The sequence below is a fragment of the Sciurus vulgaris genome (genome assembly GCF_902686455.1).
Source record: "Sciurus vulgaris genome assembly, chromosome: 1".
Classification (NCBI taxonomy): Eukaryota; Metazoa; Chordata; class Mammalia; order Rodentia; family Sciuridae; genus Sciurus; species Sciurus vulgaris.
The window spans coordinates 294020-309389 of record NC_136461.1 but is presented as its reverse complement, the minus strand read 5'-3'; the positions used below and the strand labels follow the sequence as shown (position 1 = coordinate 309389).

At 61.3% G+C, this 15370-nt stretch overlaps 2 protein-coding genes across 4 annotated transcripts in view; both read right to left on the bottom strand.

Moving 5' to 3' along the window:
• AGRN (agrin) overlaps positions 1-11957 on the bottom strand; it is a 32778-nt gene extending 20821 nt beyond the window's left edge. For all 3 annotated transcript variants that reach the window (XM_079118988.1, XM_079118989.1, XM_079118990.1), the window contains exons 1-2: positions 10908-11957; positions 8660-8921 (exon numbers count right to left, since the gene is read on the bottom strand). In XM_079118988.1, coding sequence (XP_078975114.1) covers positions 8660-8921; positions 10908-11942 — 1297 coding nt within the window. In that variant the 5' untranslated portion in view covers positions 11943-11957. The remainder of the gene's footprint in view (positions 1-8659; positions 8922-10907) is intronic.
• Positions 11958-13099: 1142 nt separating this feature from the next.
• Positions 13100-14730, bottom strand: ISG15 (ISG15 ubiquitin like modifier). Its single transcript, XM_079119260.1, has 2 exons — positions 13930-14730; positions 13100-13639 (listed from the first exon to the last, which is right to left on the bottom strand). Exons 1-2 carry the CDS (start codon positions 13930-13932, stop codon positions 13148-13150), a joined length of 495 nt encoding a protein of 164 aa, XP_078975386.1. The 5' UTR covers positions 13933-14730; the 3' UTR covers positions 13100-13147.
• Positions 14731-15370: the final 640 nt, after the last annotated feature.

Sequence of the window (15370 nt, the reverse complement as noted above, 5' to 3'; positions counted from 1 at the left end):
GGGGCAGGGGCCGCGGGAGGGGTGGCAAGGGGCAGGAGGTAGGGGCCGAGGCCAGGGGAGGGGCCGGAAGAGGAACTGAGGCAGGCCAGGTGCTGGTGTGGAGGCTGGTGCTGGCCGGGGGATGGGGAGTGAAGCGAGGGAGATAAGAATGGAAGCTCTTCGGGGAAGGGCACGGACCAGGGGCGTGGTAGGAGCAGGGGCTGAGTCGCGGGCAGAGGCTGGGCTGGTGCCCAGCGGTGCAGTAAGGTGTAACGTATCTGTAGGGGGACAGTCCCCGCAGGATCCCGTTCTAGGGTTCGGGCATTCGGCCTGTGTGTGCCTGCAAATGTGCCTTCTGACAGCTCCACCCTGGTGTCTGTGGGGAAGGGTCCCCAGGTAGGGTGCAAGGTGGAGGCAGGGTGGATGTGAGGTGTCCAGAAGTCTCCTTGCCCACCCCTCCCCTAGGAATTGGCAGCAAACACCTCAAATCACCAGTGCAACCCCAACTCTCTTCAGTGTGAAGAGAAAAAAATGCAAATGAGCCCCAGGCAAATAAGCCGTATGCAAATAGCTGTCGGAACCCCCAGCGCGGTCCCGCGGGCCTGGAGCGCCCCCAGCGGCCTCCCTGGGAATTCCGAGCCAGAAAGGAGGGGCTGGTGGTGCAGTCTGGGATCCCCGACTGCTGCTCCCTCCAAATTTGGGGGCACCACGTGTCAGAGAGGTCCCACAGCCCGGATCCCCACGCAATCCTGACCAGTCACGTCTACCCTCCCGAGGCCAGGGTGACCACCTTCATGAATAACACCTTCACTATCCTGGAAAGATCTCTGCACACCCACCCCTCACTCTTCACTGGTCCTGCTCACAACCCCCCATGCGAGTTTTCACGGTGCCATGTCCCTTCTGCACTAGGGTCCTCCTCCTCTAGGCCAGACTGCACCCTGCCAGAACCTGGTGACCCCACCCCTTAGCACCACCCAGTCATACCCACGGGCTCTGCGGGCAGGTCTAAGTTCCCTCAGCAGGTCCTCTTTCCAGACAAACTGCTGCTACCACAGCTACCAGTGCCACCTGTGTTCACCCTGACTCATCTCAGTCCACCTTGGGAAAGAAAGAGTGACCACCCCCACCTCCTGTGGGTTCCTGGTCTGTCTGTAGGGCTCCCTCTGTCTTGCCCTTGAATGAGTCCTTCCTGGGCCCTAGGGCCCTGCCTTCACTGCCCCCTGGCCCCACCTCCACATGGCCTCCATGTGGACCCTCCCGGAGGTCCCTCTATCCCAAAAGTATCCCGTGGAGCCCCCATCCTGCCAACTGTTTCCTGGCCAGGCTGCCCCTGAAGCCGGCCTCAGTCTAGGCAGCCTCTTGGCACTTAACTTTCTGCCCTGTCCCTCTGTTCCCACTCCTTCCACTGCCACATCCCACACGGGAGTCACCCTGCTTCATCACCTGTTAGGGACCTTCCCACCTCTTGTGGCCCTGAAACCCATTGTTGTTATGACACTTGGCAGGAAGTTCCAGTCCCTGGCCAGCCTCACCTGTCTTCTGGGAGCTCCTGCCCCAACCACCTCTGGATCCCTCACGCTGCCCATGACACACTGATAGTGTCCAGGCAGTGCTGTCAACTCCGTGCCCAGGGCAGGGTCTGACTTTTTATCTCCCAGGGCAGGGCTTGGCCCAGAGCCAGAAGGCCGAGCCCAGACTTGGTGCGGGGTGCCTCATGCAGGCTTTCCTATTTGCCTCTCACGGCTGGGTTGGGGAGGACCCCCGGAAAGTGCCATGGCCCAGCCCCAGGGACACTGAGGATGTTCCAGGTGTGTTCCACGGAAAGAAGCTGGGAATGGGGTGGAGGAGTTGGGGGCAGGGGGGTCTGAGTGGTAATGGGAGCCCTTGGCAAAGTCTGGCTCCCCCAGAGACCCTGGGATCTGCTACTGAAGGGATGCCAGCAGCCTGGCCTGGATGCTTACATGGGGGCCTGAGATGGCCAGGAATGGGGCTCAGGGTCCTCTGGGCTCAGCCAGTGGGAAGGGGAACAAGGCCGGCAGCCGGGGCCCCACTAAGTCCCAGTCAGTGTCTGCGCCCCCTGCAGGGGTGCAATGTCTTCAAGAGACAAAGAGCCATTGAGGCTCCAGGCCCGCGGGGGAGGGGAGCTCAGGCTACTGAAGCTATTTTGGGATCTTCAGACAAAATCATTCAGCCGGAGCAGCCCACGCAGGCCCATGCCCCGGGAATGAACAGGATACTGAGCCAGGAAACAGCCCCCCAGACTCTGGGCTCACACCCTAGCAACAGCAGCACACACTAGCATTCCTCTGGGGGTGCAGGCACACTCCAAGTCTGCAGCATTGGGGTCACACGCCCTCACCTGCATGCACACACTGGGCCCCCCCATACTAGCTGAGCACACCTCCTCACCCCTCATCCAGGTACACGGTGTGCACACTTTTAAGATCTAGCTGGGAACTTCCAGGTATTTCTATGGGCCCTGGAAAGGGTGGCAGTCCGGCCCACTGGCAACTCACTGGCCTATTCTCATGCAGATGACCCCTCTCTCTGCTCTGGAGTGGGTGGGGCTCCTTTGGAAAAGATCAGGTGGGGTGGGATGGCCGGGAGCCCACAGAACCTAGCTGTGGGTCAGACCTGTACCCGGCTCCTGTGTGCAGGTGCCACCTGCGGACACACCGTCCGCCCTCCAGTCAGACGAGGGCCAGGCCTTTGCTCCCTTGCCCGCTGGGCTCCTGGGGCTGTGTGCTCAGAAGGGAAACTTCGCCCAGCCAACCGCACAGGTGTGTGGCTATGTTGGCGGGGGCGGGCAGTGCCTCCACAGCCTGCAGTCTCCTCGGGGTGTTTCAGGCTGTACCACATCCTCCCCTGCCCCTTGGCAGGCACTGACACGTCACAGCAGGATGTCGCTGCTGGGCCCAGGCCGGCCTTTAGTGGCTCCTCTTGCCAACCTCAGGTGAGGCCAGGAAGTGTCTGTGCCCTTTGCCTCCCCAGACACATGGTGCTCTTCAGGTGGTGAGAGTGAGTGAGAATTAAGGACAGAGGCATCGAGAGCTGGCTCACAGGTCAGCGGACACTCCTGGAAGCCTGCAGGCTGGACCCCACCCCTCACTCCTCAGCTGATCACACCTGGTCATTAACCCGCCCTAACCAGCCAGTCTGCGTCCCTGGGCAGGGCTCAGTGTCCCCAGCACAGCCTCAAGGAAGCTATATCATGGCAGTTTCTAACTAAGCCCAGACTGGTAACGTGGCCTCTAGGGGTGGTATTTGCACACAGACCAGTGATGGGAAGGGGGCTTTTGCACAGATTCAGAGAAGAGCCTCAGACAGAGGCAGTTGCCAAGGCCCTGGATGGGAACTTGCTCAAGAAGCTGCAGGGGAGGAGGCTAGTGTGGTGCAGTCTGGGGGACAGGGACAGTGGGAGCAGCAATAGGCACGGTCAGGACAGCTTCTCAGGCACAGATCTAAGGGGGAGCCCCACCCTGCGCCCCTGCCACAACAACTAAGGGGTGTCAGGTGAGCAGGTACTGTAAAACATGCCTCTTCCCTGCCAGGCAGCTCAAAACCCAATTCAGTCAGGCCCTGTCCATTTCCAGGAGGAAAGGGACTGTGGAGATAGGTGGAACCCAGATGTGATCAATGCCTTTTGAGAGTTCAGTTGTGCTGAGCTGGGCTAGAGGCACCAGACACGGGGGGTGGGTACCACTCCTGCCAAGGGCCGAGTTCCAGGGGCTTTCCTGGAGGTGCTGAAAAGGTGGGCACTGGGATGTGCAGGACAGGGAGAAGGTCAAAGGACCAAAGGTGCAGGAAGCAGAGAGCAGAGACAGGCTCTGGAGGGCAGTGCTGTGGAGGAGGTGGGCAGGGAGGAGGAGAGGGTCGGCTTGCTCTCCCAGCCAGGGGTCCTGGCAGGGTGGCTGGCTTTTGGCCCTGTCCCCTTCCTGCATGGCACCTTTCTCCCACCTCACCCAAGCCACAGGGGGCAGCTGCTGTCCCCTGCTTTCCCTGGGTGTCAGCGCTCACTCACTCCCAAGTGCACTGGGACCTCATGCTGTGGGCAGGATGCCCCACTGGCCAGACTGCTTCTCCTAGGGCCCAGCCTGGGTGGCAAGGGGAGCACAGGGAGCTCAGGCCTGCCTCAGGGGAGGGAGCGTGTCTGCATCAGCCTCAGGGTCAGGCACTGTCCTCACTGCAGCCCACCAAGCATGCCCTTCATCTGGCCACCTCAGCTACTCCCAGGGGCAGAGCCCACAGGATAAAGTGCTGGGCAGCTGACAGGCACAAGGCCCAGCTTGTCGCGGCAGAGGCAGACTGAACAATCAGCAGCAAGCAGAGGTGATACATGTGCATGAGAAGAGAGGCTGCTCAACACAGGCAGAGGGTGCCCACTGGCCAACACTTGAGTGCTGTCCTCCCAGGCTGAGCCCAGGGACACTGTGGCATCAGGAACCACCACTGCCAACCAGGCTCTGACAGTGTACAGAATGACTGCACTCAGCTTGGAACGTGGCGGCTAAGGGCCCCAGGCACACACAGCACACAGGCACAGCTGGAAACAGCCTGCTGGTGGACACAGCGCCCTCTCCCACGCCTCTACTCCATGGGGGGTGCAAGAAGTCTGGGAGGGGCCAGCTCCCCTTTCCCAGGTCCAGCTGTTAGCAGCCCCTGCAGGGGGCCTTCCTCAGAGGAAGTTCTCAGGATCTGTGCTGGAGGGAGGGGGCCCCAAAGAGGGGAGGGTCCCTCTCCACTGGAGGCTCCTCCGAGACCTTCCCCAGCTCCCAGGCACAGACTGCCACAGCCTGGGGCCCAGGAGCAGGACACACAGGGGGCACAGCCCCCTTCCTGCAGGTAAACATCCCTGGGGGGAATCAAGTGCCTGGGGGGCAGGGCTACTGTGGTGACTGCAGCAACCCCCAGCCCAGCAGGGCCTCTGGAAGAAGCTGAGGAGCCAGGAGGGCAGCTCCCTACCCCATCCAGGCCTTACCCCCACCTCTGATGTGAACAGCTGGCATGGGTCCCACAGTGGAGACAGGGGTGGGGTTGCCCCCCCAAGCTTCAACAGCAGTTTCCCACCCTCCTGTGGTGAAGGGGGTAGGCTTTGATCTGCTGGGGGATCAGCTCTTCTGAAGGGAGAACAGCCAGGTGGGAAGAGGCAGGGAGCTGGCAGGAGCAACCTGTGGCTGGACCCCTTGCCTTTCAGTGTGGGAACAGCCCCATCCTGACCTCTGCAGTCTCTCCTCTGCCTCTGGGGCTGGGGGGCAGACATCAACCTGGCCTGGGAACATGGCCTCTGACCTGGGCCAGTGCCCTGAGCAGGTGACCTCTGACCTTGAATGCAGCCCCCTCCCAGGTCTCTCACCCACAAAGGTGCAGGCAGGCCCCAACAGAACCAACTCCCTCCAGCCTCCACTGGGGCAGCCCAGGAGAGAAAGGGAGGGTGGCTTCAAAGCAGCCTCTTCCATTTCTAGTCTGCGGAGAATGGAGGCGGGGGCTCTTCTCTGGGTGGGGATTGAGGAAGTGGGGTGGGTCTGGAAAAAGCCAAGAGCTGTTTCCACCAGCTCAGTCCTGCCCTCCTTTCCCTGCGTAAGGTAGGTCACCCCCACAGAATCCATGGCATACTCCACCCATCCCAGAACTGCCCCAGAAGCTCAGGGAAGCCAAAGACAAGACAGACCCACTCACTGAAATGCACTGGCAGCACCAGCAGCACCCCAGGTGGGGAGGAGACGGCCCCTCCCCCAGCCACACAGGGCAGGCTGCGGGTGGCAGGCAGTTGCCAGTGCCAGCGGCCTCCAGCCTGGACCTGCCTGGGGGAGGGGCCTTGAGGGCACTAGGTGGGGCCAAGGGGTAGGCTGAGAACCTGGATTCTAGAAGAGGGAAGCAGGGGCAGGGAGAAGCTGCCTCCCACATCAGCAGAGGAATGTGGTGGGGGAGCACATGGCACATAGCGGAATACCCAGCAGAGAGAGCCGCTGGTCCTGGCGTCCCCACAGACTCGGGGATCAGTGAGAGGAACACGGCCTGGGGGTCAGGATGCCCCCACCCACTGCCCTGGGACTGCCCTCCTGCGGGCCCTGGACAGTTGGCCTGGCAGGAAGGGCTTGGCCGGAACACTGCTGGCTAGGCCAGGCCTGGGAACATGGCTGCCAGGACCCCCAGCTTCAGGGCTGGGCAGAGCCGGGCTGGGCAGGTGCCAGGCTCACTCCGACCCTGGCCCCCTGCCCTGTCCCTGTGCCAGGCCCCGGCAGGGGCAGACAACACTCCCTTTCTCTGCTCCTGGCTTTGAATGGGGAGGGAAGGCCTCAGGCTGCCCTGCCAGCCCCCAGTCAGGCCTGTGTCCCTTCTGGGATCTCTGAGTGTGTAGGAATAAGCAGGAGGCCCTTCCTGAGGTGAAGTGGGAGGTGGTGGAGTGTCCAGGCTAGCACAAGGTGGCAGAGGGCTGCCCTGAGCAGATTCCCAAGTGGCAGCTGGCACCAAGAGAGGCTAAGCCATTTTCCTGACAAAGCAGGGGGTGGGGTCACCTTCCGGAAGGAGCAGGAGGGGCCCCCAAAGGTGGTACAGGGGGAGGGGCACATACCTGTCTCAGCTATGCCAGGAATGTGGCTCCCCAGGCAGAGGAGGGAGGAGGAGATTTCCTGGGGGCTGCAGCTGGGGGAGGGGCTGAATGGACAAGGCCAGGAAGTCCCCAGCTGGCCCAGGGGAGAAACTGAGGAAGGGAAGCCTCTAGCGGCAGGACCCCTCAGGGCGATGTCTAGGCAGGGTCGGGGAGGGCATGTTCCAGGACTGAATTCCCACACAAAGAGGGCCCTGGAGATCTGGGGTGACTACTGAAGACTAGGGGCCACGTAGACCACCTGTGCCCTGTGTGGGTAGGGCAGTGTGGGGAGGGGTCGGCGTGGTTGTAGCCCTGTCTCCAGGAGGGCGGGGAGGGGCTGAGGTGCTCATCTCCTGAAGCACAGCAGATGGACCCAGCTTGGGAGGGCTGGGCAAGACACGCTCTTCAACCTGGTCTCTCGGGCCTGAAGGGAACCTGGAAGAGGCCGAGCCCCGTTGTCGTACCCTGGGTCACTGAGGGATGGTCCCTGTCCCAGCAGCCATGGCACCGTGGTCTGCTTCCAAAATAGAGATTTATGGCACTCAGCCCTGCTCAAGGTCTCTAAACTCCCCAAAACCTTACAGTGGAACCCAGATTTTGTCTTCTCTCCCTGGGGCCTCCCCTGGCCCCTTGACCCGATCTGTAAGCCCCCACCTGGATTTTAGGTCCTACACTGATCCCTGAGTGCCAGTCCTGTGGTCCACTGTAGGTCAAGCCACACCTGCCCAGGGGGTGGGGTGGGGTGGGATCTCCCTGGGGACCCTCCTTCACAGCTGTCCCTCTGCTCAACCTGGGCATTCCCAACACCAAAATCTGGCATGGGCAAAGTAGGCTTCAGAAGCCGAACCTGTTCTGCCCGGGGACCCTTCCTCTGTGCGACCTCTGAGCCCTCAGCAAGTCCTCAGTTCCTGAGTCATGGACCCTCAGGCCGGAACCACCCAGTTACAGAGTTAATGGTCTGCTCTGTTGATCTCTCGGGGACAAGTGTGGCCCAAACCTGGATCCTCCTTCTCTAGGCCTTCCTCAGTCACACTCATCCCCCTTTGCTTCAATGCCATGCCCAGCCCACAGGCTTCCAGGGCAGGACCAGGTTCTCTGGTCCTTGCCTAGTGGGACGGCTTGGCTGGACCTCTCAGCTAAGCCCAGGGGACCTGGAGGCAGCCCAGGAGCAGCTGATCACAGCTGGGGGAGAGACAAGGCTGCCCATTCTGGGCTGAGTCCCTCCTCCTTCACAGTGCCCCTGGCAAGACAGCATGGGGGAAGGGTCCCAAAGATCCCCCATCAGGAACCAAGTCAGCATCAAAGCAGAAAGACAGACAAGAGGTAGGACTTCCCCACTAGCCAACAGAGCACCTCAGAAGACTGGAAGTCATGACCCCTGCCACTGCCCTGGGGAGGAAGTTTTTCTGTGTCCCCCACCCCATATCCCATTCCAGACAGCCAAGAGGGAACAGACAGGAAGTGGAGGCGAGGAGCTCTTACATTCTCCCACCACATTCCCTGGCCCATCATGTGACGGGTCATTTCCCAGAGGCCAGGTGGGGAGGAGCTCAGGCACTAACCTGTCCAGTCCCCAGAAGTACTTGCCCCACAGAGAGGCTCTTCCCAGAAACTGTGGGCCTCTGGGACACAGTATAGGACCCCGACCTCCGACCCCTAAGCCTGGCCACAGGGCTCTTTGCTCAAACGTGGGGCACAGTCTAGGCAGACATGGGGCTTCTGCCAGAGCATGATAGCTGGTGTCCATTCACCCAGGCCCAGGAGAGAGCCCTCCAAGGGGAGGCAGGGGAGAGGAAGCTGGCCCCTTTGCAGGGCTGGGGCTTGCTTCTGATCTGGGGCTCTGGCAGCTGGATGGTTGGAGATGCAGCCAGGGAGCAGGGAAGTAGGAATGAGGTGGGAACACAGCCAGACAGCAAGACGCTGTGTGCTCCAGCCGCAGTAAACCCCTCTTGGCCACCCTCCCTTGGCCACCACCAGAGGACAAGTGGCCGCAGCTCTGCCACTCCCCACCAAGCCTGCCCCTCTGCTCACACCTGTCACCCCTCTGCCCCTCCAACGGGACCCCTACATGGACCCCCCCCCACGCACCTTCTACACAAAACTCCACCTCCTCCAGGTTCCGCAGGGTGATCCGCATGAGGCTAGAGTTGAGCATTAGCTCATTCTTATGGGCTGGCCACAGGTAGGGGGGTGCTGGGTTCACAAAGAAGATCCTGGTGTCCCCGGTGGACACCTGGTTGTCACAGATGAGGGGGTCTCCAAAGCCGCCAATGACTACCTTGTTGCCGCCGTCCAGCAGGCTCTCCTGGGACACCACATCTTTGCCCTTCAAGTACCTCCAGACTCGAACCTGGGTAGACACAGGGGCAGGCGTTAATGGTCTCTTCCTACTGGGGAAGGGTGCCAGACAGTGGCCTGGCCCTTCCCCCTCTCTGTCCTCAGTTGCTTAGGCCGAATATCCACAGTAGACCCCAGCCCTGGGCAAAGACCTCCGGACTGCTCCTGGGCAGAGGCTGCAGGAAGTATACATGGTGCTGGGTGGGTGCTGCCCCCCATGGCACACAGGACACAGGAACTCCTCATCTGTGAAAAGATGCCCCATGCCCACCCCAGGAATCAGCTCCTACCCCAGGTCTAACCAAGGTCAATACCCAACTCCAAAACGTCCACCCAAGCTCAAGCTGGAATTGGGAAGGGGCCCACCCGGCCCAGAGTGCTGGCCTCCCATCCTTCCTCTTGTCTTCTCCCCCAATGCCTACCCCACTTGCACGCACTCTGGGCAAAGCCAGGACCAGCCACCAGGGTGGAGGGCGGTTTCAGGGCAAGCGGCCAGCCTGGAACTTTGCAGCCCTGTGGGTGGGCTGCCGCTTTCCCCCCAGGAAGTGAAAGCCCCCTCCTCCAGCTCCACAGTCAATGAAGCCAAGGCGTGTGAACCACAAAGTCAAGTTTGGGCAGCATTGGGCAGCCCCACCCTACACCTCCTCCCAGGGCCCTGAGGGCATCCACTCTGACACACTTGGGTGAAGGACAGCTGCAGCCGCCACCCAAGGCAGCCCCGCACAACAGGTCCCCAGACCCCTGTACTCCCTGTGAAAGGAGTTCTGGGAAGAGGCCTCTTCTTTCAGAGCTGTCGGGGCCAGGGCTCTTGGAACGGGAGTGAGACAATGGGTGGCCTTTCCACCTGCCAGCTTGGGACCGCAGAATCCCAGGAACAGCCTCATCTAACCTCCACACATCCAGGAGGGCCCGGCAGGAGATAACCCAGGCCGGGGAGGGCCTGTGGGCTTTCATCGCCTCCCCCCACCCAGCCACACCCGAGAGCAGGGGAGGAAGTCGGGAAAATCCTGCAGGGGCTTGGCAAAGCGCCCAGTGGTGAGGGGAGGGGCCCGGCGGGTGGGGGGACCCCGGCTGTAGCCCGCACAGGCCACTCTGAAGCCGCAACCCTCCCCATCTCCATGAATCAGGAATGATTCGATTTCTGATCCAGAGAGTAGTTTGGGGGGTCCGAGGGAGGACCAACCTTGGGTTCCCAGAGCCCTCCCTAGCCGTTTGTGGAGGAAATCCACCATACCTACTCCAGGAGCTCCCAGCTGAGGTCCAGCTGAGAAGCGGGACAAGATTCCCCGCCCTGTGGCCAGGGCAGTTCCAGTATTCCCGGGAGCAGGACAGAGCACCTGTCCCAGCCCCCCTCCCCGCCCAGGCACGCGAGGTTCAGCGGCGGCCCCGCCCACTCCCTGCTTCTGCACCCCACAACCCGAGGCCGCAGCACCCCTCAGCCGGCTCCCTACGTTAGGAAATCAGGCTGTGCACACCTCTCTTCTCTCCTTCCTCTCTCTCTCTCCAACCCCCTTTAGCCCTGGTATCCGCCTCTGGGGAGCAGGGAACAGCAGGTCGAGCCCTTGTCCCCACTCCCGGCAAAAAGCGTCACCTCCCCCGTCTCTACCCCTTTTCTTTGGCTGGTGGGGAGGGGGTGCGGCAGCCCACATCCTCCCTGGGGGGAGGTGCACTTGTTTCCGACAAGGGAGAAGGCTCTGGGTGGAGGGGAAGCCACCACCCGGTACCGGGCCTGGGCACCACGGGCGGTACCGCAGCAACACCGCAGGAACTTTCCCTGTCGCTCCAGAGTTTTCCGGGACCTGGCGCCCCACCCGGAGGCTTGGCGGTCGCCAAGGGAGCGCGAGCAGGGGCTGCGGTGCGTCTGGGTTCGTTCCCACGGCCTGGGGTAGGGGGGTCCCAGCAGGGCGGCCCGCACGCGAGGGGAGGGCCTCGGGGCGGCATCGCGGGGAAGAGGCCCTGGCCCCGGCCTCCCGGGGGCTGGGGTCCCAGCGGGGCCCACCTTGCAGGAGTACGTGTGCTGCACCGGGTCCACGTTGAGGATCTCCTCCACCGTGCCGGTGAGCACCACGTTCGCCTCCTCCTCGCGCCGCTCCAGCGCGCGCTCCGGGCACGTCCCGCCGGCGCTGGGCAGGGTGTGCGCGGCCACCACCAGGAGCAGCAGCAGTGGCCGCAACGGAGCCGGGCCAGACGGCCGCAGGCTGGCCATGGCGCAGCCGAAGACGGCGGAAGGCGGCCGGGAGAGCGCGCGGGCCGGGCCGCGCCGCGCCGGGGACCGGACTGGACAGGACGGGACGCAGCCCCGGGAGGCGGCAGGAGCGCGGGCGGCGCGGGGGCGGGGCGGGGGCGGGGCCGGGCGGCGCTGCCCCTCCCCCACGGGGCCCGCCCCGCCCGCCCGGCGCCCTGCGACCCGCGCCGGCCGCGAACAAAGCACCGGGACGGCGGCGCCGGGCGGAGGCCGGGGGTGGGAGCGCTGCGTCGCGCCGGGTGGCTGTGGGACCGGCCGGGGACTTGAGCAGGCCGGGGGCGGGCGGGCCCGGGGATCTCTGCTGTGCCTCGCCCCTGCGGACGCCCCTCCCCCCGCCCGCGCGGACGTCCCCCCAAGGAAATGCGGCTGAAGTCGGGTTAATGCATAATCTAAAGGAGACGTGACGGGACTCCCAAGGGGCTCGCGGCGACGACGGGGCCGCCAGAGGGGCTGCGGGAGCCCGAACCCGCCGCCCCTCGGTCCTGCGGCCTGCCCCTCCTCTGGCGGAGGAGCGGTCCCTCCAGCTGGGATCTGGGACTGCGCTCTCAGGGTCCCGACTCCAGCTCGCTCGCGCGCGGGGGCGTCCCCAGAAGGCCGCGCCCCCCAACGGCGGACCGGTGCGGGCGGTGACTGGCGGAAGCGGCGCGCAGACCCGCCCACCTCCCGCCCGCGTTTCGCGACCTGCCGCGAGGGGGCAGGGCGCCCCCTGCTGTCCTTCTGCTGGTGGTCCCACCCGGGAGCCAGACTCGCCCCTCGCCACTCCTGGGCCACTCTAAGTTTAGCCTGCATAGATCCAGGAGTAAGCTGAGGCCCAGAGGATCCAAGCTAGAGCCCGGCCTAGCCGAAGATGGAGAGAGAGGACACCATTATGTCTTCTCAAAACTGGGTGTGTGAGCCACAGGTTTCTGAGCCAGAGGCACTGAGGGTGGGTGGCAGACACGCCCCCAAAGGAGGACTCCAGCCTACTCTGATCCTGGTGGGGGATTCAGGGAAAAGGTGGCTTCAAGGGTCTGTGCTTACACTTGCTGTGTTGCAGCATGGCAAAAGGGGGACCTGGGGGGTCCTGGATCTGCATCCCATGCACCCAAAAGGGGACTTCAGGGTCTCCAGCCATATCCTCCTGAGGCATTTGAAAGCTGAGGTCTGAGTGCCACCAGGGTAGTGGTCCAGGGACCAGAGAGGTGCACATTCTACCCACCATACCTGGATCCTGGGTGCCCATCCTGGCTTCTGTGGAACTCACTGGGTAAGTTGGTACAGAAGGAAAAGACTGACGGAAGCATTCCCAGAGGAAGGGGGTGAAGTTTGGTCCATCTGGGACTGTCTGGGACATGCTTTCCTGGTGGACAGGTAAACCACCAATTCCAGGTGCTCACGACCTGCTGAACTTGGCCTCTCCACTAGGCATGGCCCTAGAGGATGCACATGCTCTGTTCACCCCTTGCTCCACCCCACTGCAGGCAGGACAGTGCAGGTGGACAGATCCAGCCCCCAGTGGTGTGTAAGAGGCTCCCTTGTCCTCCCACCCAGGTCCTAGGACCCACCCTCACTGCTTCCAGGGCTTTGGGAGGGGCTGGTCCTGTGGAGCCCCTTCTGAAGGGACTGTGGCCTGTGGAACCTGACCTGACCTGGCCTGTTCCTCCCTAAGTCTGGCCACCTAGAGGTAAAAGTGGAGCCATTGTGAATCTGGCCAGGCAGCCCTGACAGATGTGTCTCTTTGTCATTCTCTTGATGTGACCCCCCTCCCCCAGCAGGTGTAGAGGCATGTCTCCCTTCAGTTTCTGGGAGAAGAGTCACAGTGGAGATCCACTAGGCTCTGACACCCTGGTCCCCTGGCTTCCAACCCAGGCCTGGTCACCACGGTGGACCTGGCTCTCTCTCAGACCTCTCCGACCCCAACTCATCAACGGGGAGGGGAGGGCAAGCAGACAGAGCAGAAGGCAGTTCACTCCTTATGTCATCGTTTATTCCTAGCACTTGATCCTGGTGGGGTCTCAGCTCCGCCCTCCAGGCCCTGCCCTGCCGCCTCGCAGCCGCAGGTTCATGAACACTGTGCACTGGGAGGTGAGGCCATACTCCCCCAGAGGCTGCTGATCCTCCATGGACCTCCCCTCGAAGCTCAGCCAGAACATATCCTCCTGGACGTGCTCCTGCTGGCACACCTGGCGCTTGAGCTCCACCACCTTCTGTGTCAGCCGGACGGTGTAGGGTCTGCTGCGGCCCTTGTCGTTCCTCACCAGGATGCTCACCGGGCCGTCACAGTTCTGCACCATCAGTAGGACTGTGCTGCTGGAGCCCAAGCCCTGGCCCACCAGAGAGACCCTGTCCTGCAGCTCTGTGCCACTGGGCAGGGCCAGGTGCTGTTGGAAGGCAGGCACCCCGATCTTCTGGAAAATCTTCTGCTTCAGGTCCACCAGCATCATGGGGTCACTCAGGGGCACCAGGAACTCCTCGCCCCCCAGCATCTTCACCTTCAGGTCCCAGCCCTGCAGGCATCACACGGGCTTAGACCTCTACACCAGCCACAGGCCCTGGTGCTGCTCACTGCCCTGCCCCCTCCACCCAACAGGCACAGGAGGGCCAGCCTCCCGCAGCCTCCACGTTCCTCCCTCCGCCCTGGGGTGCCTGTGAGCCCTACACAGGGGACCCTGGAGCCCTTCTCTCCTCACATTGGGGAACCCAGCTGAGCTCGGGCTTGGCAGTGAGTGCTCTGCTGCTGGGAGAGCCCAGCAAGGGGAGGGAGGGAGGTGGGATGGAGTAGCCCCATCTGTCTCACCATGGCTGCGGGCTCCAGTGCTCGGTCCTCCGCAGGTGCACCGTCCTGAGTTGCTGCTGCTCACCTCCAGCTGCTCCATGGTCCATTTATGAGTCCAAGCCTCAGACGTCAGGGGGCAGTGCCTCCCACAGCCTGCACCAATGGCTGGTGGCCTTCAGTTTCAGTTTCTATTTCCCCATGCGTGCCCCAGCACCAGTGGAAGAAACAAAACAGAATGACAGAAGAGTAGGTAAATGCTCGGGGAGGGTCTGGTTCACATGGGGACATGTGCCAGGACCCCATCCCTGCCTCCCAAGGCTCCACCATGGGTGTGCATGCAGAAACCCTAAATATCCAGCACTTCAGTCTTCCTACCAGATGCATAAAAGTCATAATAACATGAAGTAATGACCGAAAACTTTCACTTTCCATTTATCAGTTTGCAAGTTAGTTAGCTTGGAAATTTTCACCCTGATTAATATGGAAAAAACCCTAAGATAGGGACAATCCAAATTACCCAGAGGTAACCATTTGTTTAGGACAATGTTTGTTCACATTATTTCTTAGTGAAAGAGATGTATTTCATTTTGTACAAAAACGACTTACTGGACACTATCAAGAAAATTAAAAGACAACACACAAACTGGGATAAAATATTTCAGGTCATTTATCTGATAAGAGTCTAGGATCCAGGATATATAAAGAGCTCTTACTGTAGCCAGGTGCAGTGGCACACACCTATAATCCCAGTGGCTCAGGAGGCTGAGGTAGGAGGATCATGAGTTCAAAGCCAACCTCAGCAACCAAACAACTCAGCAAGACCCTGTCTCTAAATGAAGTATTTAGAGGGAGTATGGCTCAGTGGTGAAGTGCCTCTGGGTTCAATTCCTGGTACAAAAAAAAACCTCTTACAACTCAACAGAAGAACAAACAGCTCAACTCAATTTCCCGGCTAGCAAACGGCTGATGGAGGTGTAGCTCAGTGGCAGAGTGCTCACCTAGTATACAAAAGGCCCTGGGCTCCATCCCCAGCAACACACACACACATACACAAAATCATTAGTCTTTAGGGAAATGCAAACCATAACCACCCTGAGCCAGACGTGGTAGTGCGCACACCTGTAATCTTGGCTATCCAGGAGGCTGAAGCAGGAGGATTGCAAGTTGGAGGTCAGCCAGGGAAATTTAGCAAGACCCTGCCCAAAATAAAAAATAAAATGGGGACGTGGCTCAGTGGTACAGTGCCTGCAGAACAACAGGAACAGACAGTGGTGAGCCTTGGCAAGGACCTGGAGGGCTGGGAGTCCTGGCACTGCTGCTGGGAGTATGAAAGCTGCTGTGGAGAGCAGGCCAGTTGTCCTCAAGACGTCAGGCAACTATCACACGACCCAGCAATTCCACTCCTGGGAATATATATATATATCCAAAAGAATTGAACACCAGCATTATTTATAGCAGGTAA